We start from the raw sequence: 27,971 nt of genomic DNA, 5'->3' as shown, positions 1-27,971 counted from the left end.
ATGAAAGTTCTCCTTGATTTCGGGCTCTGCTACAGCAGCAGCAACACGGGGAATTAGTTTGATAACACTCAGTATGACCCCAAACAAAGGATTATCATTCCACTGTAGGTCCTTAAAATGACACGGGTAATACAGTGGTTATTGCCATTGAAAGGCGGTAGAGCCGCGGCTAAAAAATAAAGTGGGACGTGATTTTGTTTTGTCAAAGCAGCGTTATCTCAAAATGAAAAGAGGGGGGTAGCATGTGTAACTGCAAGAGAAAATTTTCAGATGAGATTAGAGATGACAGATGCATCCTGCGCAAGGTCAGTCAAGATCCTGGCAGGGATTGTGTAAAAACATAGTAATCCCTTATCATATCCGAACAGCCTAATGAGAGACTGACGCAGAAAAAAAAAAAAAAAAAAACCCCACCATGACTATGCTGACATTTTTCTCACTGTTAACTCCCCCAGTAACGAACGAGCCAGGAGACGTTTCACGGTTTGGAAATTCCTTTCAGATAACGAGCAACAGTCTGCCTCCATCTAGTGGCAATCTGACAGAAGACAAGTTCGCCTGAATACATCCTAGAAAACAAACCACTTCAAATGAAGTTCTTGTTGAATAAAGCTGTTGATAAACATCAGGATTGTGCGGAACGGGAGATTAGTGTACAATTTAAGATACAAAACCGGTTTTCTTTGCAGTGACAATGGCTTTTATTTTCCAAAGCATGGCTGCTTTGAATTTTGAAATTACAAACTGCAGACTCTTGTAAAGCCTGTTAGAAAAATAATAATAATATTAATAATAATAATGATAATAATAATAATAAGGCTGCAATGTTTTAGTTGGACAAATAAACATCCAGGGGTAGAGGAAACAGTTTACTGCTTAACAGTTTAACAGTTTTCTTTCAAAATTGATTTTTCTCTTCATCTCCAACATGTAGTCAAAAACATGGAAAAAAAAACTGGACTGTACAACTGAACTGTAAAAAGTAGAACAGAAAAATATTTTGCACCTTAAAAATGTGTTACAAATGTAAGAAAAAAAAAAAAAAAACACAACCTGAGCAAGAATCAAAGTAGACAACTAAAACTGGAGGATGACACTAATTTCAAATACTGAACATGTGGTTGATGGTTAATGGACGTCTACGACAAAACTCTGATTAGTACAAAAACAGGCGAAAGATTGCCGATCAATGACAGTAGGCCACTTCAAATGTTTAGGATTCAGCAATAAAAGATGAATAAGATGAAGAAACTGGTTAATTTGAATGAAACTTGAAGGCACTGTAACACACAGAGAGCAGTCTAAACAGCCATGACTATATAACAGAGAATGAAATGTTTAACTCACTGAGAAACCTGACTGAAAATAAAGAAATCCAACTCAAGAAGGGCATGATTACGATGTTAAACAATTCCTAAAGCAGCCACTTGTGTGTCAGTTACTTCTTAAGTCCACATGACACAGTTACTACTTAATACAGCAGTGCATTAACAGTAGACGTGCATTAGACAAGCTGCTTGACAACATCAACCAGTTTTGCATTGCCTGTTATTTACAGATTTCCCTTTTTTAATCAGTTGAGGTCGGACTAAAGGTTTCTGGGGGGATTTCCTCTTGTAGTAGACAAGGTTTTGTCTGACATGCAGGCACAGATGTACAGTGCCACTCACTTTGGCTATGTCATCCCCCTCTCAGGTGCGGCCCTAAAAGAAATCTCTCATCTGTTCACAACATACAGGGGCATTGATTACGCTGTGACCTGTTCATTTTACTGTCCATCGTCCTCTCTGCTCCACCCTTCTGTTAACTTCTGCTCAAATGTCCTCTTCTTCTTCTTCTGCTGCGTTCTTGAAAGAGGTACGTGTATCTTGGATTGTTTAAACTCTGTCATCTGCAAAAAAAAAAACAAAACAAACAAAAATCTTTTTCTACATATGAAATAAGGAAGTTTACTGTATAAAACAGCATGTTTTGAGAGTGTCATGAAAATAAGTGACTGTTGCTCTCACCCGTGGAAGCTGCCGTGTGCTGCCTGCTGCTCTTGATTTGCAGGAAGATGGTGTAGGTATCGTAGGCAAACAACAGACCAGCGATCAAACCAAATACCTAAAAAACAACAACTCAGCATCAGAGTCACAGTAGCAATCCCATTCACTGGTCACATAAAACACCAACTTGTTGATTAATGGAAACACTTAAATAGAAATATGAGAGAAAACTATAAAGCAGACACAATCAATCTCTCATATGTTACACACCTAGGTCAAGTGAAGACTACAAGACTTTCAAAATGTCAGATTTGCTCTCCTGTTCACACCAAGACATTTTTAGTCCCAGACTGTTGTCATGTTGACTTGAGAGCACACAAACTACAGTACAGTCTCAAATGTGGTGGATGACAACATTATTCCGTTTGGAGAAATCGACAACTGGAAAAAATGTCTGCGACATTCGACCAAACGTGAAAAGTCATTGACGGGCAAACTTTCAAGGGTTGTTCAGGAACAGATGTGATGTATTCAGTCCCAAGCACATGCGGTGTATGTGTAAACAAAAGACCAGGCATAAAAATAGCACAGATTGGATTTGCACAAGCCTCAAGGAATGTTGTGGTGGGGAAAAGAGATGTGAGATTAACCTTTCATCAACAGAACTCTCCCTGACGTCAGACATTGAGTAAGAGCAACACACAAATATCTAGAAACAACATAGTTAATTGCATAAACTAATAATAGCAATAAATACAAAAAATAAAAATAATACCTAAAAACCTATTGCTAGAAAGAATAAGAACAATACTATTGAAGTTCTAATTATATCATTAATTAATAACTAAATAATACTTGGACCCGTATTAACAACAAAACATGGATGTATGCCAGGATGATTCAAGGTCCATGTACAGTTCCAAGGTCTAGAGCATCAATGCTGAAGATTTTCCAGACTCTTCTGTAAAAATCTCATTCAAAAACATTTTATGAGTAAGGTTACTGCCTAAGGCTGACCTTTGTAAATGAAACTTAAGACTTTGTAACTGAAGGCTTTTTTTGACGAAATTGAAATCAATGCTTTTTAAGACTTTTCAAGTACAGCATATGACCTGTTTTCAATTTTCTAGTGAGACACGAGATGTATCAACACCATCTCCATCTCAACCTGCTATGATGAAGACAAGCCCCTGAACTGCTTGAACTAGAGGACCCCTGGTAACGGATTTTTGTCTCAGTTGTAAGAAATTTGTCTGAGACAGGCAAACTTTGGCAAAAGTCTTTTGGTCTGCACTTGATCTAAACAGGAAGGAAGAGTGAGATCAAACTTAAGTTATATTTAAATATTACAGTGACTGATGGCTTTCACTGAGAGTCTAGGTCTGTATCATATTAAAAACAGCAAATGATTATAACCCCCGCCCCCAACATCTATAATCAGTTTCCACATCTATAATGTAAGTAATTCATAGTTGTCAAAACAAGCAATAAAATTTGCATGATAATGAACAGTTTCAGAATTCAGTTGAGAACTCAGGCTGAGTCACAGGGACTTAACTGACCCCGCCTGCGATATAAGCGCCGTCCCCGCCTCCTCCGATGACATTGATCAGAGAAATGATGATGTAAAGGATAGAACCAATACCAGCACGGAAGAGATCCTGTACAAAAGAAGGAAGCAGAGGATGAAACGTTGTGCAACTACGCACACACGTGTGTGTGAGTGTGTGTGTTTGTGTGCGCATGCTGGTGGTAAGACACGTAGAGCACTCACACTCCAGACCCAGTTGACCACTTGGATCTGCTTGTCCAACTCCATCATGAAGATCCCGAAGAAGGCAATGGTTAAGACCATCTCACAGATGGCCAGAGCAGAGGAGCCTCTGTATTGAGACACAGTGTAGCAGATGAGGACGATTAAACTGAGGGCCTAAGAGTGATGAGAGGGAAGGGGGGAGGTGGGAAAAAAACAAAAAAGAGAGAATAATGATTTTGACGTCAGAATGATGAAGATGTCCCAGAATGCTTAGAGGTTATGCCAGAAAAGAAACAGAAGTTGCCTAAATTCCTCCTATCTGTTAGACTTTGCAGGGCCCTTCAATGACTTGATTAAAAAAGCTTGCAGATCAGCTGCGAATTCCCCTGAGGGAGGATCGGTCATCTCAGTGCTCAGTGACAGAAAAAGTTCTGTGTCCACTCAATGGCCAAGGCCAGTCAGACAGTAAATTCCTCCAACAAAGCCAATATTGTTTCGTTTACTCCAGCCAGTTCACAATACAACATCAACATAACATCAAGCATTTTTGCCAAGACAAAATATTTTCTACACAAAAATACTATTAGTGTGACACAACTGGAAAGATTATATCACACAGTCAAATAAAACAGTCTGTCAGTCTATCACATGCTGCTTTCTTATTAGATTTACAGTGTTTGTTCAATGAAGGTCATATCTTTCCATATGAGGGAAAATAGTCAGTGTGCATTCTTCTCAGTCCATTCCGCTGAAATGCTGCCAATTTGGAGGAATCATAAATTTAGGCAGCCTACGGCTCAGAAGCTTGCTGCTGTCAAACTGTGTGGGTAGATGCTTTCACACAACAGGGACTAGCACTTTATTAGGAACACCATGCTAATACTCGGTAGGGCCTCCCTCAGCTCACAGAACAGCCTCAGTTCTTGGTGGCATGGATTCGACAAGATGTTGGAAACTTTCCTTTGAGATTTTGCTCCATGTTGACGTTATTGCATCACATCACTTCTGCAAATTCGTCAGCTGCACATTCACGCTGCCAATCTCCCGTTCTACCACATCCCAAAGCTGTGAAGTACAACGACCTCGTTGTCATGTTCATGAAACCAGTTTGAGACGACTTTTGCTTTGTGACAAGGTGCATTATAATGGTGGAAGTAGACATTAGAAGATGGTAAATTGTGGCCACAAAGGGATGCACATGGTCTGCAACAATACTCAGATAGGCTGTGACACCAGCTTGGATTGTTGTCACAAGGCAGATGGGTCCATGGATTCATGCTGTTGACGCCTAAATCGGACCCTACCATCTGCGTGCCTCTCCAGAAATCCAGATTCATCAGACTTGGCTACGTTTTTCCACTCTTCAACTGTTCAGTTTTGGTGAGCCTGTCCCCGCTGCAGCCTCAGGTTTCTGTTCGTGGCTGACAGGAGTGGAGCCCAATGTGGTCTTCTACTGTGGTAGCTCATCCGCCTCAAAGTTCAACACGTTGTGCATTCGAGATGCTTTTCTGCTCACCACAGTAAACGGTGGTTACCTGAGTTACCGTAGCCTTTCTGTCAGCTCGAACCAGTCTGGCCTTTCTCCACTGACCTCTCTCATCAACAAGTGGTTTCCGTCTGCAGAAATACTCAAACACCAACAATCATGCCAAGGTCAAAGTCACTGAGATCACATTTTTCCTCCACTCTGATGTTTGATGTGAACATTAACTGAAGCTCCTGACCTGTATCTGCATGATCGTACGCATTGCACTGCTGCTGATAATTGCATGAATAAGCAGGTTTACAGGTGTTCCTAATAAAGTGCTCAGTGAGTGTATGACAGCTACGAAGAAATTTCTTAGTTACTAATCCTAAAGCCTTTTAAGCCAATGTACCAGAGGACACTAAATATCATTTATTTTATGTTATACTTTTCTAACAATTTCTACACCACAAAATAAAAAAATTTCAATATACTACAATGTACAAGGAAGATCATCAAATTCTCTCATTTGAACATCTAGAACCATTAAATGTTTAGCATATTTGCTTGAAAATAACTTTGATTATTATTATTATTATTATTAAGATAATTGCAGATTAATTTTCTGTTGATTGACTGATTGACCTATTAATCAACTAATCATTGCAGCTCTAATACACTTAAGCATATTAATACTCATATATATTTCTCATTTTTATTTTTGAATTTTTATTTATATATTTTAATTCTGTATTCCTTTTTCTAATTCTTATTTTTACTCTAATTCAAATTATTCTTTTTAGCGCACTTGCCTTTTAGGGCAAAACCACATATGGTATCAGCAAATGACAAATAAAACCTTGAATCTTCCATAAAAGATATAATTATATAATCTGTAGTTACATATGATTGTTAAAATGTTTATTAAAATGTGGTGTTCTGCAAAATGTATCTGCATTGCTTTCTTGTGACGAGTAAAACAATTTATTCTTGTAACACTTACTAAATAGCTTGGCTCTGATTCTGCACATTTTGCACATTGCAGTGTTTTATTCTCAGACACAGACAACTCGGTGGCAAGTGTCAAGTCACTGCAGTGTATATGATACACACAATATGTAACTGACTCGACACCAGCCCTACATCTGTCACTGCTGCTTCCCCTCCCCTCACCCGCAACTGTTACACAAATGCGCAACCAGCCAGCAAGCCAGCCAGCCAGCCAGCCAGCCAGCCAGCCAGCCAGCCAGCCAGCCAGCCAGCCTGCCAGATGCATCAGTAGTGCATGTGTTCTCGAGACTGGCACAGACTGCCTCTGTAGAGTAGCGGGGTGTCCGAGGCCAAGGTCCTACACAAAAGAGGCTCTATTCGGGCCAGAGGCGGCTGCTCTGAGGGCAGCAGCCGTCACACACCCACTACACGAGTCCCTGAGAACAAGAAAGGCTCTGAGATGTTGACACCTTTATGTTTTCCGCACAGCGGCGGATCTGTTTGCATGACTCATCTTTAAAAGATCCCCGCAAGGATCTATACACATCAGGATCATGGCTACTCTTTTAAACTGACCACAGAGAAACTGTTTTTAACGGTTGTCTAATTATAGTCAGCAACAACACGAGAGCCAAGATTTAGTCTGTTGTGTAGAGACACCCCAAACAGAAACGGTTGCTAGGGAAGTCACATACATTTTGGGGCAGTTTTGAGCGCTTGCTGCGGCACACTAAAGAGTACTCATGAGGGTTCAGAGCAAAATGGAAATTTGGTTTCATTTCATCACTCTTCCTCCTCATCATCTAGTCATTTTACTCTCTTACTCAACTTTCCTCAAACTACTTTTCTTCCACCCTTTCTTATGATTCAGAATTTTCTGAAATGAGATAACTAAGCATACACTGGTTTCCAGTCATTAGACAATGTGATCCCTTAATATTCATAATATTAACAGTTAGGTGGAAGATCAACTTAGTGCGTAACTCATCATGACTTATCACTAATGGCTTAACTGTGCCACGTGACAAACAGCATTTTGCACTACATGGGTGTGTCTGTGACTTGTATATTGTGCTGCAGTTTAAAACATGTTCAAGACTGGTCATGCCTCTGACAGGCAGAATAAAAGCAAAAAAAAAACTACCTCTAATTTGGCAAGTCATGGAAACCTTGCTGTCAAAACTTGCTGCCAGTGCATGAAGTCAAAAAAGAGCAATTTTTCCTTTAGACTTTCGGTTTACTAGTTGGAAGATCTTAACCGCAGTAATCCTGGCTACTGGGGTTAAATATCCTACTTCCTATTAGACTGGACATAACAGGCAGTAATTAAATGTGTCTTCCTGTTTCGCTCCCACAGCCCTCTCCCTGCATTGTAAACTATTTCAGACATCCAACATCTCTTCAGCGGGAGAGGAAACAACAAAACTACCGAGTGTGTCCAGTGAAGCCCCGAGATATGGCACACCAGAGATGTGTGCCAAGCAGTTCACACATTCTTTGTTCCTGGGGCCAAACTTGACACACAGACTGGAATATCCATTACATCCAAAAAGGAAAAAAAAAAAAACTTTACAGTGGGTGGACCATTGACCACCAGCATCTGAGAGCCTGATTTATAAAGGGGGTCGTTGATGTACTGTTCTGTACTGTTTTGTGGTTTAATTTGTAACAACGCATCCTAATTTACATGTTGATATTTTGCATGTAAAATCTTAGTCTGTAAATAGAGTAAAAAGTAGCATTTCCCTTTGCAATGTGCTGGAGTAGAGGGACAGATGTGCACAGTAAAGCACAAGTTCCTTCAAAGCTGTGCCTAAGAATGTTACCTGAGTAAATGCACTTCGTTACTTTCCACCACTGAAAATAAAGAAACCTGATGTAAAGAATTTAAGGTCAGAGTGACTCACGTGTTAAAAGAACACACCACAGAAATGAAATGCAAACAAAGGCAAACGTGAAAATCCTGGTCAAGGACAGTATAAATAAAAAGCTCTCCCAGAATGGAAGTGGTTGTACTTTGCCAAAACTTACTCATTACAGGGACTCAGGTGTTGCTTTGGTCTGTATGTTTCCTCCTGTTTGCCAGGAGTGCAAAGATGTAATCTGGGGGGGGGGGGCACTTTATGAGTTTAATATTGCGACGAATGTGATGCAGATTGCATTTTCTCTTCACCATATTGGGGCTACTACTTCACTTCCTACAAATAGTATAGAGCCTGTGGCAGGGAATAAAAAAGGAGATGCCTGACAACACCCACTGGGCTGAGTTAACCCATATAACCTTTCATCTGCCATTAACCCTCAGCATTTGGCTCTTTGGTGCCAAATGAGAAAACAGTGGAGCACATGTGACAGGTGGAAAACCCTTAACCTCTGTTCGTGATCCCTCGACCTCCTGGCCACATATGCTTTGCATTCCCTGCTGACCAGACTGCTTTTAAAAATTACGAAGTTTTAGAGAAAGAAACAGAGGGTATTTGTGAGATGGAATTAAACAACAACAACCACCACGCAGGCAACTTTAGCCCAATTAAACATCTATGAAATATTGATTAGTTGCGCACTACATAAGTACCGTTATAGCCCGTTTAGTAAGCAGTTATAACCATTTAAAACAGAGCTGCACATGAGCTAAAAGTTTGTACGTGAGCTGCTCAGGTCGGTGAACTTACTATTTCTCCTGCGAGGAGAGACCCTTTTTGGGTCCTCACGTAACTTTTCATCTTCTCCATGCAGTTAGCACCGGAGCTGGGCGCAGTTGTATCAGCCATTCTGTAACGACTCACTTATTATACACCGACAGTGTGTTGTTTCGGAGCCTTTTGACGGCAAGCGACGACCGGCGTTTGGAAAAAAAAAAAAAAACAAACTCGTCTCGAAAGCAGTATAACGATAGTGTATTTTACGGTCCCAGTGTCGGTCGCCCGAGCTAGCTCGAAGTTGGTGTGATATCCTGGTTCTTCTCTGTCACCGCTGTGCAGACACTCCACTTTCGGTGTGGAGGAAGGAGGGGTGGAGCCGAGGCGCTGACAGCGGGGCGTTGGCCTCCGCTGGTCTCGAGGGGATCCGCTGCTGTTCGCGCCGCTGCGCTACCGCCGGGCCGAGCTGCTTTCACGCCCCCGGGAAGCCCCTCGGAAACTCCACAACTCCTAAAACCTGTTGCCTTAAAGTGATTGTACGTTGTGTGGATGATCTTAGCAGTCCTCTCCCCGCTGGCGCTAACGGTGGCGGAGCCAGGCATTTCTTTCATAGGGGTGGCCAGGCCGAGGCCAGTACTTAATTCGGGGTGGCACAACACTTACTATCTTGTTCAGTTTTTTTCCTTAACACAGATGTTAGATTATGATGTGTGCCTGTGGCCAAAATGCGTTTTTTTTTATTATTTGGTATCAGTGATAATAACAATAGAGAATCTATAGTTACCAAATAAATGTAGTGAAATGAAAGTACACCATTGGCCACTGGTTTATAGATCAAAGTAGATGCACGGTATAATGTAGCATAAATTGGAAATACCCAAGTAAACGTGTCACGCTAGTTTACCTCTGGCATTTCCGGGAGTGTTGGAAGGCATCATAATTTTTTTTTTTTTTTTTTTTTTACAGCTCTTTACAGCCTGTATGAGACAAAACTGCTGATAAGTGAATCATACATTTAAATGGGCAGAGTCGCAATAGTAATTTAATAATATAGTAATATAACTTTATTTGAAAAAGGCAATCATATTTGCTTTGGCAACTGCACTAACAGGCAAACTAAGATAAGACCTGCACAGCAATAAAACGGGATTCTACCTCTACCTGTATGCACATATACAAACCACAGAAGTATTACATTAAATCACAACATATGATCGTTATAAATTGTTATAGGTTAATTATATCCATTTTGGGGTCTTTATAGAAACATTTTCCTCTGTATCATGGTTACTAGGATATTTTAACTGTATTTTACACTTTAATTCAATTACCAATTAACTATAAAATTGAAAAAAAAATCAAATTAATAAGCTTATGAATTTAAGTTTAGTTAAGGACGCCAAGTTAGTTTTGGACTACTAGTACTATGCCTGAAATGTATATTACAAAAGCAGTACACTCTCATCATTGAAATCCGGGTCTCCCTTGCATTATTCATTTGAATTTAGTGAAAGAAACCCTCAGATTTGGCTAAATGAGGGGAGATGGCTGAAGAAACCACTTCAGTTGATACCCTCTCTGACCACTAGGGCGTACCATCCAGAGTACTTGTCAAAACCACAAATTGGGTCAAACCATAGACTGTACACAAAGTTCAAGGGTTATTTTTGTATTAATATGCAGTCTGCTGGTCAAGCTAACCTACGGCCTGCCTGAAATGGTTTTTAAAGTCCTAATCAAACTGATTTGTTTACATTTCAAAAACATACTTTTAGTAAAGTCGACCAAGCAAAAAAAAAAAAAAAAAAATCAACTCCTATGAACAGAAGTACACATTTTAACCTTCAACAGAATAATTTCAAGTTTATTTCATTTTGTTTCACACGGATCGCATATAATAAGAATACAGCAGAATTTTGGAGAGTCTCGGATATTTTTTTTCTCTGATTTATCATTATCATAAATACTAATATGAATACGTCATACACAATAAACACAGCACTATCCAAAGGCGTAGAGAGTATCACAAGACATCGTTCACCACTAACAACAGAGTATATTTCATTTCAGCATATTTATAAGAGCTACAGTTAAAGAGAGGAAGATATAGAGAGGGGAAAAAAACAGGTGGGTGGGGGAGGGACTAGAGGAAGAGAGAAAGCCAGGTGCTTCTACACTGCCTGAATCAAAGAACCCTGATTTTTTTTTTTTTTTAAATATGAGTGAACCAAGGCTACGCAACAGATCGATATATGGACAACAACTCATTCTGATGACGACTGGAAGCAAAAATACCAACCAAGAAACATCTCTTACCATTTGGCAAACACAAGCTTGTACATCCACACAGAGGATTGGCAGTAGGACAGGTGTCTTTATATCTGGAAAGAAGTAATTATTGCAGCACTAGTTTTGTGCCTTGAGTAGAATATAGCAAAGCTCCTGTATGTGCTGTGCAGTAACTACTGTGATGGATCAAACATACCACGGTATTACTGTGTAGTCTAATGCTTTCCTGCAGCGTTGAGCCTCGGTCTCTCAAATATGTTTAGGGGAAGCTTTGGGATGTAAGGTGTAAGATGCATGCAGTAAATTCGCTTGCCTTCAGGAAAGAGAAGAGTTAAAGAAGGATTGAAGATGCAGGAGAAGAACATAGGGAAACATTCTGTTCAGTCCACCTCATAATAATGTGTGTTCACCCTGGCTTAACCAAGGTCTTTAAAGTATACCACACTGTATTTTCATTTACCTTTTCATGTTAATGTGAGCATGTATTTCACTGATTGCAGTGTGATAGAAACACCAGTTATAAAACTATATGACTCTGTTTTAAAACTCTCTGGACCACATTAAAAGGCGACTGAAAACAGGACGAGGTTCACTGACAAAATTTGTTGGATGCCTTTACATAAATCTGAACAAATAAACAAACACACACCGCTAAAACTGTTGTTCTCTGCCCCGATTCACAGTTCTCATACTGATAACACACTATGGAGCACAGCAAAAAGAGATGCTACCATGCTCTTTAATTTTCATAAACCTACGCAATTTTTGATTTTGTATGTCAGGATTTTAAAATGTTCTGTGTATTAAGAGAGTTCGTCCTCTCTTGACAGTGACATTTGATGGAAAAATGTATATAAAAGCATAAATAAACTTGAAACAACCTACTTATAACTCATCATCTATTCACTGCTACTACTAGGCGTTACTCTTTCTCTGCTGACTTTGTATATCAATAATTCTTTTCTGTTTTCCTTTCAACATTTGCTATCACACGTTTCCATCACATGAGAGAATTAAAAAAAAAGTTCATAGATTCTTAGATGAATAAATAAAACCATCATTGTGACATGAATAACTTAAAAGAATTGAGTTGTGCGAAGGATAAACTATGTGAGCTCCTGAACAGAACCAAAGTGAAAGCAATTGAATAACTCTGTGCTCAACATTTGTTGTATGACAACTAATATGGAGTGCACAATTATTCAACTGTGTACATATAATCATATATATCAGCATGTTGATATTTACACAGCACAGACAAATACATTCTCCCAAGTTAAATATTACTACATATTTTTTCACAAACGTAAGTCTTTTCCATTACAAGATTTCTCTTAAATGTTCGTCAACGAATGTTTTGGTATTTGTATTCAAGTTTTTCTCGTATATCCAAACAGACAATCCTCTGTTGTCTTCTACAGTTAAATACATCACGAGAATAAACATCATGTTACAGCAAAGACCCCCCCCCCCACCCCCAGCCCCCCCCTCCCCTGGATCCTGCTCCACAGTGGTGTTTCCCTCCCCAGGCCCCACCAGTTTTTGCCCTCCGTACCTCCCTCCCTCTGCCTGTCAACTCACAGATACACAAACAGACAAACAGAGGAGTGTGGAAATGCAGGTGGTGGTCTAGAGCCACACTCCAAAATCACAAGGTCACCCTGGGGAGAGGAAAAAGGCAGAGAAGCGAGAGACAGACGGAAGGAAAATATTAAACAAGCGGCAAATGTATGGTCACGTTAATTACATGTTAAATATATGAACAAAATTCTGATTCAATAAATATGAGATATCAAAAGCTGATATTGAAGTGACTTTTGAAGCTGCAGATGGCACCTACTGTGTGATGATATTAAGCAAATGTTAAATAACCATAGTCATACCAGAAAATGGAGGTGACAATAACATTTTATATATTTGTATGTGAAATATGTAATATGTGTAAATGTATAATGTTTAAAAGCTCAAAGTCGTACAAGTTATTAGAGCAAGGAGGCAAACTGAAATTTAAAGCTGCTGAAAAATGGGTTTAAAATCTTATGTATTTCTCTACAGTATTTAATATTAATGACTTAATAAGAAACAATCAAAGTTTAAGTTCAGAAAAAACAACATGCTTAGTTATATTTATTCAGAGCTAAATGCTCAAACAGTCACTGGACTGGCAATATAAGCAAACCACCTGCACCTACCACTTCAAACCAGTGAGAACAACAGAAAGAAAAACACAACTACAGACATCCATGAAGAGAAAGAACCAAAAATGTTCTAACTTTGAACGATTATTTCGTGGTCATGTAGGATCCCATCGCTTCTCGTAAAAAGATGATTGAGAAAATAGATTCTCAGGGCCTTTAAAACATAACTGAAATAACAGGTAAGAAGTCATAAAATAAGACTAGATTTAGTCAAACTGTAGGTGCTCAGTACAGAGACATTATAACCAGTGAACCCTGTCCAATGATGCTAAAGGCACTGGCTGGACATCTCTACATCTTTGAGGACTGAGTGCAGTTTTAGCCAGTCAGGCACGGTATTCTATAGCCTCGAAACACCACACCAAAAACCTCTTTCACCCAGTGTTTTTCAGTTTGTTACAGGGTTGCTGGGGAAAAGTGGGACCCAGGGGAAAACAGAGCAGCTTAGTGAATATAGCTGTACCGGATAAGAGTTACTGTAAAAGGGAGCTGTACCATAGACTGCTTTGAAAGTCAGATGCTTTGTACACCATGCTTCTAACCAGATCTCAATGTCATGCCAGTTTCACCTCTGCAACACAACATAAACACATGTTGTGTCAATGAACAACCGCTCTTGGCATTTTTCTGGAGAAGACAGTCATTTTTTACATGAATGTAAATGAGAGATTGCTTTTCAGGAAAATGTAAATATGGGTTGGTTTAAAAGAGTAGGTTAACATTTTTCCAAATCTATATTAAAGTAATACTGTTCTCTACATTTAAACAGTTAATAGTCCCTGTGACCATTTCTCCTGTCCTTACTGGTTACGATGAGATGCCCTCCTAACACAGTTCCAGTGTAAATGATGGGGCACAAAATCTACAGTCCTCCTACTGTGCAAAAATAAATTTTTTAACCTGAAATGTCAACTTGGGGGCTGCCATAAAAAACTGTGCACACAGCATTGGTATATTATCACCTTTTAAGTAAACAAGTCTTCCAACTAAATGACCACATAGTTCTTAGCTCCGTTTTGGTCTCCGCCAAATCCTCTGGCTCTTTATTGGCTAAATGGTCCAATATATTCACCAACTAGTTGCTAGTTGGGGTTTTAAGACTGAAAACAGCTGCCTGCTGCAGCTGAAAACAACACTATAGGAGCAGTGAGAGTGGGCCAGAACAGCTACACAATGCAAAGGAGATTCAGCTGATAATTCTCTGAAGTTTCATCACTATGAGCGAACGGTTTCACATTTTCAAACTTTTTTCACATGATCATTTGATACATTCTAGTTAAAGATATATTGATTATAGCAGCTTTAAGTTCAGCTGACGCTAATATGAGGCTTTTCAAAGGATAGTAACACAAAAGAGGGAATTTCGTATCAAAAAGTTATTTTTTAAGATACCAACTTGATTTGGCAAACTCCAAGCCTCAGATTTTGTCCCCCAACTCTTGCATTGAAATGATATTAAGAAGGTATCTCTTCATGGCCTGTAAACCATCTAAACAAACAGGCAATGCTGCTCTTTTACCAGTCTAGTTTGTAATATATTTCTAAATATAACGTCAGAATTTGCAGCTGAGATGGTAGGAATAATTGTAAATTGATACTGTCAACAAGGTAGTTCAGCCAGGTTATTTGCTCTATTGAGCTCTAAGCCAGTGTTGATCAGGATAACTTCAGGTTTTGAGCAGTTAAGTGTTAGGAAGTTACACTGCATCCAAATTTGAATATCATTCAAGTGAGCAAAGAGGCTCCAGGAAAGGTTTGTTAATCATTTGCACAGCAGTAATACCTCAACTAATACTTGCTGATCATTTGACATTAGAGTTCGGGTGATATTCAGTAGATACTGTTGTAAACCTAGTGAACACTGCCATTACACAATTAACCCTTAATTTGTGCCTAAACATGCTATATGTAAGTTTTCTCTGCCGCCGAATGTGGTTTCTTGCTGGTGGTGATGGTCACTTGCCAAGAGCTTCAGCTATCATTTACAAGAAAAGAGGTCAGAATGCAGCCATCTGAGCAGCGCTATTCAAGTTGGACTGAGGGCCATTTGGACGCTACAGTGACTTCCTATTGGAAAATGACAAGAAGTGCCTGGCCGGGCCGTTGCTTTCCACCGCTGGAGACAGCTCTTGGCGAGTAAAGCAATTAAGTTTCTCCGAGACTGGTAAGCGAACAGCTGTTAATGCCAACATTGGCTATTTATCAAAAGAAAAAACTTACATATAGCACCTTTAAATTAAAGATCAGATTAGATCATTACCTCTAAAACATACAATAATATGATGTGAAGTCCATACACTCACCATCCTGCAGCTGTGGTTTGGCTGGACAGGCTCACATTTGATTTGAGTAGGAGGTGGGCTGCTGCTCATAGCCCTGGCTGTAACCTCCGTCCTCGTTGTAGCCCCCCTGCTGGCCATAGTCGGGCTGGTAGCCTCCCTGGGAGCCGGCGTAGGGGTCCTGCTGACCGTAGCCTCCCTGTCCAAAGGAATCAGGGGCGGGCTGCTTTTCCTGCGATGGGACGTAGGTTCCAGTGAAGGCAGCCATCCAGCCGGTCTCCTTGAACACGAACCACAGGTTTCCTATCCACAGGATCAGGTTGATGAAGCCAAAAGCCTGTGGAGCAGAAAGGAGATGAGTGTTTATTTTAGGAGAAATTTACTATCACTGATCTCTCATCAAGTCTTCATACAGTTTTGTTCAGTATGAAGCATCTAGGACCTACCACAGAGGTGTTGAGGCCGGAGACCTTGGGGTCATAGACCATGCGGCAGTTATTCTCTTTTTCATCACAGGCTGAGATGAGAGTGATGACCTTCTCTGGATCAGTGGCTGTTTTCACATCTGACAAGCCCTTAGCCCAAGCACATGAAGACACCAGCCACATGAAGGCAAATACCGCCGTCACAACAAAGTCCTGGGGACCAGCAAGACAAGATAATTACCAACAACTGCCAAATATTAATTGTAAATCCAGTTGCAGGACTTGTATGCCAAGGAGGTGTAAGGGATAAACAAACTCACAATCTGGGCCCCTTTGTTGTTTTCACGGTATTTCTCCAGCATGAAACAGTATACAGACAGGGCTGCCATGGAGTAGAGGAAGGAAAAGACACCGATGGTGACAAAGAACTCAGCCGAGGAGGAGTAGTCCCCAACCAGGAATAGACGCTTGGGGTTCCCTCCCTTACAGGTGGGGGCGTCAAAGTAAACCTGATGGAGCCTGAGAACAGAGAAAGACACAGAAATGGAAGATGAAAGTGCTTGAAGAGCAAAGACAAAAAGGAGAGAAAGGGTAAATGATGATCCAGTTGTATATGTGAAAAACCTTGAGCTATACTGTGTTTCTCTCATATTTATTTTAGATATGTGTTTGTGTAAAGATGATTGAGGGACTGTATTTTAAAGGAAGAGTGTGACATTGTGGGTAATGCTCTTATTTGTTTTCCTCGCCAAGAGTTAGATGAGAAGATAACACTCTCAATGTCTTTCTGTCAAATATGAAGCTAGAGCCAAGAGACGTTAGCTAAGCATAACATAAAGACTGGAAACATGGGTGAATATCTAGCCTGGCTCTGTCCAAAGGTTAAAAAAAAGTCACCTACCAGCACCTCTAAAAGTATATGTATATATAACGTTATATCTTGTTTGTTTAATCCATACTACAACTTGCTATTTTTACACTTGGGTAGGCAGTTTTTAAATACTTTTTTTTTTACCTTTGAACAGAGCCAGACTAGCTACTTTTCCCATTTCCAGTCTTTATGTTAAGTTATCTTTCTTCATACTGTATTTAAGCTTCATATTTAATGCCCAGACGTGAGAGTGGTATCTATCTACTCTTCTAACTCCCCGAAAGAAGGTGAAAAAGCATGTTTCCCAAAATGCAGAACAAATTTATACAACACTGGAGACAGTGAAGACACAATACATACCTGAATGGATATTCAAATTCTACTTCTATGCCTAGGTCACTCTCCGACCGGTTTTTACACTCCACGCTCATCTTGAACATGCCAGAGTAACTGCCACATGTTGAGAAGGCAAAGATTGCAAAGATCTGGAGGAGAAAGAAGAAGGAAGACATCTATCAGACGAACTGTGAAAAACAGAGAATACACATACATTTTTTTTTTTTAATCACACTGTCTTCCATTACTGGCTGATCACGTACAATCTATATATACTCCAGTTTAGTTTGGATGATTTAACCATGTAAACAAAGAGCTCCAGTGTGAAACAGGTGACAGCTCCATTTACACCGAAAGCCGCAGACTGTGGTTTCACCACCTGCAACATATCAAGCAGACTGATGCACCACCAATCATGGCGAGCTGCTGAAAAATGCACACGGAGTGCAAATCAATGCAGCGTTATCACAAGGTTACACAGCAAGGGCTGTGCCTGTTGCCATGGTTACTGTTACATTTAGCTGACGTCTCTTTTCTGTAGATGTTTTTTGTAGTTTTGCAGTACAACAGTGATTGTGCCTTCATTTCAGAGTGTGTTACTTCAGGTACAAACAGCTCAGGTCTTGTTCCCCAGCTCCAACCTATAGTCACGTAAACAGCACAAACAGACATGCATGGAGATAAACTCTCCCCCTCACTCTCACACACACACACACACACACACAGCAGATTAGACAAGTCAGACTATTTTTACCACACCCAACCTACACTGCAGGCCAGATCGGATTGGATGGAAAATCCAGCTATTAATCTGACTGAGGTGCTCTACCATCTGTCACCAAATACTCAACTACAAGCGATTGTACAGCCAGTCACAAAATACACACACACAGACACACACAGCCACACCCCCACACGTGAGCTTGTACACACACATACAGAGTAATGTAACTCCCTTCTTAAATCTCGTCTTGGAGTACAGTCTACCTGCTGCAGGCATAAACACACTAAACTATTTACAGTAATCTTCGAGCTAATGTGAGTTGGAGGTTCATTTGAACAATTTACACACAGTGGCCGCCTAAACCGAGCCTCATTGTTATCTCTTTACTTATCCGTCTCTGTTCCTGCAGGGCTACTTTATCTTTTACTGTCCTCTTCCATCATCTCGAACACCTTCACTCCCTGTCGTTGGTAAAAGGCTAATTAACACGTTTTATTAATCAATGCAAATGACTGTAGATGTGATGAAATCCACCCTATAACATAAATAATATCTGTATTATTTTTTACAATCTTAGTTGTGAGAAAGAGACACTCGAATCTTCAGCGTCATTATGTTTTTATGCCTCCATGTTTGAACCAGGAAACGCCGCTCCTTGGTGTCCATCAACTTGTTCTTAATGAACGATCAAGACAGTCTCAAATCTGTCATGTCAAACAGTCTCATTCAAGCTAACAAATCGAAAACTTTCCCTTAAAAAGAATAACAGGATGTAATGCTGTAGCAGCTGTGCAGTTAGTCAATACCTATAGCATGTGCAGCGCATCACACCCCTAATCCTTCACACAGTGCACATTATGGTATATTTTATCCTAAAAGATATAAATCATCCATCTCATTTTGTTTATTATAGCTACCTCATGGTAGGAACTGTTTTTGTTATTGATGCTGTTCAAAGGTTTTAGAGTTCCCGGGGTCCATATCATTCTTTCATTATCCCTCTGAGACGGTTGGCAGTTAAGATTTCATTAGATGGATCAATGTGGACACCGACCAAACCGTAGCCTCAGCTGCAAGTTTGGCTTTCCTGTCTTCGTCTTCTTAAGAGACACTTTAGGAGAAAAGGAAACCTCAATCTAACGAGGGCTGGATTCACTACTTAACAAATGATCTCTTCAAGCCACAATGCTGCTTCAACCGAATCAGCCTGAAGTGATTTGAATCACACTCCTATGATATGAGGAATTAATTGAGGGAACGGCATATTTACATGAAGTTAAATGTAGGTATTTTCTTGTATAGTTTTGCTTGTAGATGGAAATGTGGCTTTAGAACATTATTACCTTGTTATAACATAAAATACGGGCCCTGATGTAAATGTAAAATTAGTTAAAAATGTAGGCATCATGGGGTGTGATGCCATGTCTGTGTATTTAAATATAATGAGACACACATCCAGGTAAAGTAAAAGGACTAAGAGTCTAAACCCATTTTAACATCTCTATGAGCCTTATCCAGACATAGTGGTGCTATGAGCTACATGCTAATGTCAGAATGCTAACATGCTCGCAGTGACAATGCTAACATGCAGGAGTGTAGCAAGTGTTAATATGTACCATGTTCACCATCTTACTTTTGTGTGTCAGCATGCTGACATTTGCCAAATAGCACTCAGAAACAATGCAAAGCCTAGACTAATGGTTGTCAATAGTTTTGCAGGTATTCAAACATAAACCAAAGTACTGGACGAATGAAAAAGATTAACCCGATGATGACGCCAGATGAAAAGTCAGGGGATCACGTTATTACAGTTCATTCTGGGGGGGGGGGTATGAATGTGTTTGCTAAATTTAACGGCCATCAAACTTAATGATTCCCAGCTTCATTGTCTAGGAACCAGGAATAACTGTGCATCATTTCGTGCCAATCCCTCCTACAGTTCTTGAGATATTTCAGTCTGGACCGAAGTGGCGGACTGACCAACGTTTCCATCCCTAGAGCCACACCGCTAGCCTAGCTAAAAACCAGTGGCAGGGAAACAGAATCTCAATAGAAGTGAACCACAGCACAATTAAGAGCTGTACCTTTACAGTGACTGATGACTGGAAGGAGGAGTGATGGAGGAGGAAGAGAGGGACAGGCAGGCTGAGAAAAAAAAAAAATGGTGGCACCCTGAGAGTTAGGTGCCATGGTAACACTACTGGCAGCATCACACAATGAGGAGGCAGAGGCTGGTTTCTACCCCTCCTGGTATGCTGGACGGTTGTCAGCTCTTCTTTAATGAGAAGATACACAACCCTACAAACTGAAGACACAAACGATCTGCCTGCTACTGCTGCACTGTCTGTCTTTCTTTCTCTGTCTCCCCCTATAAAAACTGATTCTCGCATGAATAAAAGTACCAGTAGTCCGACCGATACTGGATATTTGAGGCAGATACCGATAGTGATAGTTGATATTTGAGAATAACAAAAATCCAACAATGATACATTGGCCAATAATTTTTTTTGACATTAACATACACATTTTTAGATTAGGATTTTGTTAAACTTGTTTTTTTATTCTTATTATTATGAGCAAGATAAATACTGAGCGTAACGTTTTACAGGTGAAAAATAAACTTGTCAGTGCTTTCTTGTGTACAAACTATGTGATGACGATACTTTCTAAATTATCTTTGGTATTTCCGTGCTGCAATTTCTAAATAACCTAATATCGCCTGATTTGTCGACCTCTAGTCAACATTCTGTCATGAAATTCAATACTTTCAAATTTGACCATTTTTATTCCAAAAATATTACATGAAACTACAACTTTGAAACCCATCCTTATCAAAATAAAATTGTTCATGGTAATGTAAAAAATATTTTATAATGAACATCATAAATAAATACTACAAAAAAAAATCTTTACAGGTGTTAAAGATTGCTTTATGTACAGTATCTCCATCTAGACAGAAGCCTTTCTCAAATCTGCAGGGACTGCCATGGTTCTGTTATCTTATATAATAGAAGTATAAATACTGTATTTACTGTATAAAATTATATAAAGAAATACATGCCAAAATATAGCCAAAAGCACAAGAGCACAAAAATAAACACAAGCTGTGTAAGCCTTCATCGGAGGCCCTGGAGTAATAAACACAGAGAGTGTCTGAACAGCAAAAGCCCCGTGAGCTACAACAAAATCAGCAGCCTTTTTTACACAGTAGAGACTACACCAAAGTAAATAAGGCGCTCGCTTTATGTTCTTACAAACAGCCTTTTTATGTTTGCCTTTTTATTTTGCTGGGAGTGAGTAGGTTGTGAAATTTGAATGCAGATGAAATTCAGCATAGCACCCGCCATCCTGCAGCCGCAGAGGCGGGAGACTGTTTGCATACTCTGCCGTTGAGCTCTCAGCTGTATTTGGGAACTCACTGTCTTCCAACATCCATCAGATCTAGGCTTTGTCAGCAAAATTCCCCAGGGTCGGGGAGGGGGGGGCAAAGCTACATGATTCACACATACAGGATGCTGTTTAGATCTCACACATTAAGTAAAAAAATCGTACTCAGAAGCAGAGGAGAGAAGTGTGATTTTCATGCTCAGATGAAGAAAACTAATCACAAGGTCTCACATCCTCAACCCACATACACGACTGGTCTAAAGTGATCCAATCCACTTCCATTTACTTTCATCTCTCTTTTTCAAATATATGAATATGAATATGAACACTGCTGACTAATTGCTGATTGGTATGTTATATAAAAGCATATCAGCACACACTGGCTGCCAAAAAAAAGGTTTGATTCTACTATACAGAAGCATTGCTTTCACTTCTCCCTTTTTCCAATGAATCCGGCTTCAGAAACTGGAAAAAATACTTTTGAGGGGTGGCACCTCTCTCCCCTCCTGGAAACACATTGTTGCTGGTGATGCATGCCCATATTAATCCAGAAAGAGCAGCAGCTCAAGCAGCTCCTCCTCCAGTCTGACGCGGGAGGCACGCAGGCCCCTCTGACTGATGATTCATGAGCCCTGGCTTCCTGAGCGGCGCTGCTGATTGGTGGTTGGCCCGCTGTGACCCAGGGAGGCAGTGATGAGGTGTTGGCACACTCACACAGCTCCAGGGAAGGACTAGAGAGTCATGCAGCACAATCATGCCGCTGACTGTTCTCTGGTGTATCTGCAGCACCCATAAAAGACTGGGAATGCTTTGGCGAGCTTGTTTTCATCTGGGTCGTGTTAAATTCTCAGGCAGGGGTGGAGGAGGTGCAAGGGTGTAGCTAAGGATTATGGGATCCATGTACAAGAAGGGAACCCCCTCCTCAATTTCCTTCTCATCTGCCCTCCCGAAATGCATACAGAATTAAAGTGATTGCATTTATATTTAGTGATAAATTATCAGGAATGTATAGCTTATTGAAATGACTAGGGCTGAAACTAATGAGTGTTTCACTATCAATAAATCTGTCAGTTATTATTATGATTAATCATTAGTCTGTTGTGATTTTCAACAGCCCAAGGTGACCTCCTCAGGTAGCCTGTTTTGTTAGAACATCAGCCCCAAACCCAGAGATATTGCGTTTACTACCATATATGTCAAAGAAAAGATCTGTTTTTTAGGCATTTTCGCTTGAAAAATGACTGAAATAATGAGTCGATAATCAAAATAGTTGCTGATTATTTTTCTGTCGAATAAGTAATTTTCGTCACTGTGTTGATAATAATAACTGGCTGCTGCAAACAGAACCACAAACCAGAACCTCAGCCAGAACCAGTTCATGACACCACATTAGGATTTAACATAACATCACGATAGAAAAGACAAGAAAGGACAATTGAGAGGCCCCTCGCTTAGCTCCGGGGCCCGCGTGGTAATTAGTACCACCGCTCCCACCACTCTAGTGCCTCAGCTGTGGAGAAAGAAAAAAACTGCAATAGATAGGCACTGGTGTTAACCCTGCAGCCTGAGCACGCTGCCTTCTGATGGAGGACAAACAGGGTGGATGACAACACATGAGCGTAGGACAAAATCCTTAATGTGTAATCTTCTAAAAACCTCTAAAACTGCTCTTGGATAGATCTACATGAATGGAGCTGAGGCTGCAGCTAACAATTACTGTCATTATCGATCAATCTGCTAATTATTTTCTCCATTAACTGATGAATTGTTTGGGCTATAAAATAAGAGCAAATAGTGGAAAATGCCCATTACACTTCACTGCAGCCCAAGATGATGTCATGGAATTGGTTGTTTTGTGCAGCCAATAGACCAAACCCCAGAGATATTGAGTTTATGATTAAATAAGACAAAGAAGAGCAGTAACTCTTTGCAACTGAGAAGTTGGAGCTGGGAAACGTTTGGCATTTTTGAAAAATGATCAGCAATGATTAATCAATGCGTAAAACAACTGCCGTTGCTGCTACTTGATTAAACAGCAAATAGTTTCTACCCTAAATGGAACTGGACGGATTTATCAGTGAAGATCTCTGTCAGTGAAATTTTCTCATTATCTCTCTGATTATAGACCGGATACTACATCCTAACAGTTAATGATGTTCCCTCCCAAAATGAAACCAATAAAAGCAAAAAATCCTTTTCCTTAAAATGCAGAAAAATTTATAATCCTTGGGCTAAATTTAAATAATTCAGTGAATTTATTTAGGCCGCTCTCTTCCTAGATAATAGCTGAATACAACGCTGGCTCCATCCCCTGGTGGAGGAGACTGTGCACATCAAAAAGTGGTGATAAACTGCACCAGTATGCAGAGGTCATGCCCTCTGAGAACGCTTTGACAAATTGTCATTATATTCCTCGGTGGACTGACACAGTGTTACTACAACAGTGACGCAATACATCCTGCTGGTGTCCCCTCCTCGGGCCTGCTGGGGCAGTATCATCGCAACCACCATCGGGATACAGGAGACTCCTCAGCATTAACCACTGTCATTATTTGAGTGCAATTAAAAGAGAAATTATTTGACCTGAGACGGAGTTCGTGTTTTCAGGAGAAAAATAAATAAATAAAGAAACACGAAACAAAAGCGCTGACCTGTAGTAAGGGAGGCTTCAGCTGCGAACCCTTTTTTTCTAAGAGTGTACAGTCACATCTATTATTAAGCTCCGTGCAGCTTTATGACCTCTGTGTGACAGAAGGTCACAAATATGTCAGCAAGAGACATGGTATTATTATTTATTGCAAAAGAAGTTCCAAGCAGTTCATCCTTATTAATATTTTCTTCTTTATTTCTATTAAAATGGAAAATATTAATGCCTTAGTGCTTTTTCTTGCGGTCACCGATAAATATGTAAAATAGATGACTTACCCACTGTAGAACTTTTATAAATCCCAGAGGTTGCTTGACTATTGTGAACTGCCCTTGGGCCACCAACTGTCAAAAGACACACAAAAAAAAAAAATCAGAAATAAGCTCTGGAGTTTTTAACATTTTCACAGTTCGGGTTGGCTCTCACTGTGTGACCTCAGCCTCTCTCAGTACACCAGACCAGGCATGATGATGATGATGATGATATGATGATGCTGCTTAAAAACAGAAACCTAATTACCTCAGCCTCACAGCCCACAGGCCCGGCCTACTGCTAGCACCTGCAGGTGTTCGTTATATAGCAAATACGGTTCGGCACAGAAATGACTGGAGAGTTGACTGACAATCAGTTTCATGGCCAGGTGTCTGCCTCTTCCCTCGTTATTTCATGGCAAATTAAGCAGATAAAAAGTCTGGAGTTGAGTCCCAGTGCATTTGGTAGCCGTTCATGGGAACGCTCAACATGCGGTCCAAAGAGGTGTCGATGCAAATGAGGGAGGCCATCATTACGCTGAAAAAACAAAACAAACCTATCAGGCAGATGGCAGAAACTCTATGAAATGGCCAAATCAACTAGTTGGTACATTCTGAAAAAGAAGGAATGCACTGGCGAGCTCAGCGACACCAAAAGGCCTGGAAGACCCCTGAAGACAACTGCAGTGGATGGTCGCAGAACTCGTTCCTTTGTGAAGAAAAACCCTTCACAACATCTAGGCAGGTCAAGAACACTCTCGAGGAGGCAGGTGTATCATTGTCAAAGTCTACAATCAAGAGACGTCGTCATTAAGGTCAATACAGAGGGTGACCACTGGTGACACGCAAAAGGTCAGATTAGACTTCGCCAGAAAAACATTTAGAAAAGCCTGCCCAGTACTGGAACAAGAATCTTTGGACAGATGAAACCAAGATTAACTTGTACCAGAACGACGGAAGGAGAAGAGTATGGCGAAGGAAAGGAACAGGTCATGATCCAAAGCAAACCACATCATCTGTCAAACATGGTGGAGGAAGTGTTATGGCATGGGCATGTGTTTTATTGATGATGTGACTGCTGATAGAAGTAGCAGGATGAATTCTGAAGTGTACGGGGCTGTGCTGTCTGGTCAGATTCAGCCAAACGCTGCAGAACTGGTAGGACGCTGCTTCACAGTACAGATGGAGAATTACCCAAAACATACTGTGAAAGCAGCCCATGAGCTTCTCGAGGCAAAGAAATGAAATATTCTTAATGGCCCAGTCAGTCACCTGACATCGACCCAACTGGGCCTGTTTATCACTTACTGAAGAGAAAACCTGGGGGCAGAAAGACCCATAAACAAGCAGCAGCTGAAGGCGGCTGCAGTAAAGGCCTGGCAAAGCGTCTGGAGGGGGGAAACTCAGCATTTGGTGACGCCCATAGGTTCCAGACTTCAGGCAGTCATTGGCTGCAAAGGATTTTCATCCAAGTTTTCAAAATAATCCTTATATTTATAATTATGTTGGTTTGTCCGATTACTTTTGAGCCTCTGAAAAATGAGGGACTGTGTATACAAATGGCTGTAATTCCTAGACAGTTAATGTGATATTTTTTCTTAAACCCCTTGAAGAAAGCTGAATGTCTAGACTCCAACCACATCTCGATGGCTTCGTTTCAAATCCATCGTGGCGGTGTACGGAGTCAAAATCACGACATGTGTCACCGTCCAAATACTTATGCGCCAAACTGTATCTGCCAGTGAATACATTGAGTCAGCCGCCACAGCTGGTGCCTTTGTGGGATATGAGGTGCTGCATAACCACAGTATAGTAATGTTAATATTGACTTCAAATGCTGTGGTGTGTGTGTGTGTGTGTGTGTGTGTGTGTGTGTGTGTGTGTAAGTGAGAGAGAGAGAGAGAGAGATCCTGCCAGCATTACAATTAGACAAAGCCGATTAACTGACTGTTTTCTCTGCTCTCCTGCCATACACTTCACGGCAGCCCTTGTATTCATCTGTGAGAAGCCCGTCTAGCTGATGGAGGCAGAAGGCGGAAGCGTTTGTGCGCAGGTGAATGCGACACCGCAAAGGAGGCGGTGTGTCCGTGTGTGCATCAATAAATGGCCGCACAGGAACAGGCGGCAGCGGTGGTTTTCCCCTCCCGGGCTGTGGGGATACTTTCGCCCTGACGCTCACTGCCTCTCCGTGGATGCCAAACAACCGTATTAAATAGATGACGCATGAACTGACAATTAAAAACAAACAAAAAAAACAGTCGTAAAATAATACAAATGAAAAAATATCATGTTCAGGGCCTGATATCCTCTTATCTACTAAGAAACAGTTGTTGGCTTTCTGGGAGAGAGAGGAGCTGTTAGTGGCCAGAGAGATGCAGGAGACCGTCCTTCTGTGTCGGACCCACACTGCGGCGATCCGAAAAAACCCGGAGCGCCTCGGAAATCACCCGGATCCCCGTTCGTCATCTTAGCAGCAGCGGGTTAATTGAGACGCGAGCGATGTAAATCAATTAGCTGAGTCTCCGGAGGCAGTGGGCTACGTCCTCTCTTTCCCCTCGCTGCATGTCCCCGCTGCAGCAGTCTCTGGACACCCCGCACGTTTTCTGGCCAGTCGGCGGGCCACTCCATCATTATCGACTGCAGCATCAGTGCTGGAAAAATATCCAATTCCGTCGTTGCCTGCCGTGCCTTTGCACAATTGCTTTTTTTTTTTTTTTTTTTTTAATAAATAAATAAATAAATGCATAAATGACTATTTCGACTCCGAGGCACCGAAAGCGCTGCATAACAACCTTAAAGCCGGCGGTTTATGACAAAACAAAATGTATTTTTATTTAAGCCCACGACAAAGGAAAATGAAGGGGGGGAAAAAAAACAAATAAAAATCGGCTACCAAACGAAACTAAAATGAAATAGATGATTTTCCCACCCCCGGGAGCCTTACCTGGTTTACAACATCCATCTTGGCCGCTTACTCGCTGATAAGAGGATCAGGAGGGCGGAGGGAGGGAGGCGTCTCATACGGAACAGCACAGGGGAGGCGGTCGCCCGGCAGGAAGAGCCGGGCCGCGTCACGGAGGAGCTGGTCGCGAGGACGCGCGAGGCGTCGTGACGTCGGATAAACCCCATTGGGCGGTGGAGGAGGCGCGTAGTGGAGGCTTCCGTCCAATGGCGGCGCCGCTGTGTTTCTACCGGGAGCCGAGATTTCCTGGTGGTGGTGGGTGGTGTAACGAAGAATACGCTTTCTCTCTCCCCCCGGCAAAACCTGATTCCGCACATAGCAAGTTGGGTGAAAGTTCAGGGGGAGTTCAGGCTATCTACGTCCATTCAGATAGCAATAAAAAAATAAAAAGAAACACGAACGCACAGTGTGCGATCTGGCACCGGGCGACAGGCGCCCCACAGGTTACCGCTTTGCACGCTTCATTTTCCCTAAAAGCAGAAGCGAAGTCCAGATGCTGTCCACCTGCCGGTTCCATTAATGGCCGATTATGTAACCCACTCTTTTTGTACTTCGCTGCGGTTCTCGACGTGCATTACAGCACCGCCGCTAACAAAGTAAACAAAAAACTAAAGCACCTTTCAGCTAAAGTACACTCGTTGGACTGGTATGTTAGGACTTACTGCACAAGAATAATAACCAGCAAAAAAAAAAGGAAATAAATAAAACGTACATTTTAGAAAACTTGTTTTATTTGTGCACAATGGATACCCCGCATCACACAG

At 41.0% G+C, this 27,971-nt stretch overlaps 2 protein-coding genes across 2 annotated transcripts; both read right to left on the bottom strand.

The window, feature by feature from the left end:
- Positions 1-692: 692 nt before the first annotated feature.
- On the bottom strand, positions 693-9,217 carry plp2b (proteolipid protein 2b). The gene is made up of 5 exons (XM_040151594.1): positions 8,872-9,217; positions 3,763-3,918; positions 3,551-3,649; positions 2,010-2,106; positions 693-1,891 (listed from the first exon to the last, which is right to left on the bottom strand). Exons 1-5 carry the CDS (start codon positions 8,968-8,970, stop codon positions 1,878-1,880), a joined length of 465 nt encoding a protein of 154 aa, XP_040007528.1. The 5' UTR covers positions 8,971-9,217; the 3' UTR covers positions 693-1,877.
- Positions 9,218-12,705: 3,488 nt separating this feature from the next.
- sypb (synaptophysin b) lies at positions 12,706-27,255 on the bottom strand. Its single transcript, XM_040151919.1, has 7 exons — positions 27,190-27,255; positions 24,273-24,338; positions 17,261-17,385; positions 16,350-16,548; positions 16,051-16,242; positions 15,629-15,941; positions 12,706-12,788 (listed from the first exon to the last, which is right to left on the bottom strand). Exons 1-6 carry the CDS (start codon positions 27,205-27,207, stop codon positions 15,660-15,662), a joined length of 882 nt encoding a protein of 293 aa, XP_040007853.1. The 5' UTR covers positions 27,208-27,255; the 3' UTR covers positions 12,706-12,788; positions 15,629-15,659.
- Positions 27,256-27,971: the final 716 nt, after the last annotated feature.

The sequence above is a fragment of the Xiphias gladius genome, chromosome 18 (genome assembly GCF_016859285.1).
Source record: "Xiphias gladius isolate SHS-SW01 ecotype Sanya breed wild chromosome 18, ASM1685928v1, whole genome shotgun sequence".
Classification (NCBI taxonomy): domain Eukaryota; kingdom Metazoa; phylum Chordata; class Actinopteri; order Istiophoriformes; family Xiphiidae; genus Xiphias; species Xiphias gladius.
This window is presented reverse-complemented; position numbering and strand designations above follow the sequence as displayed.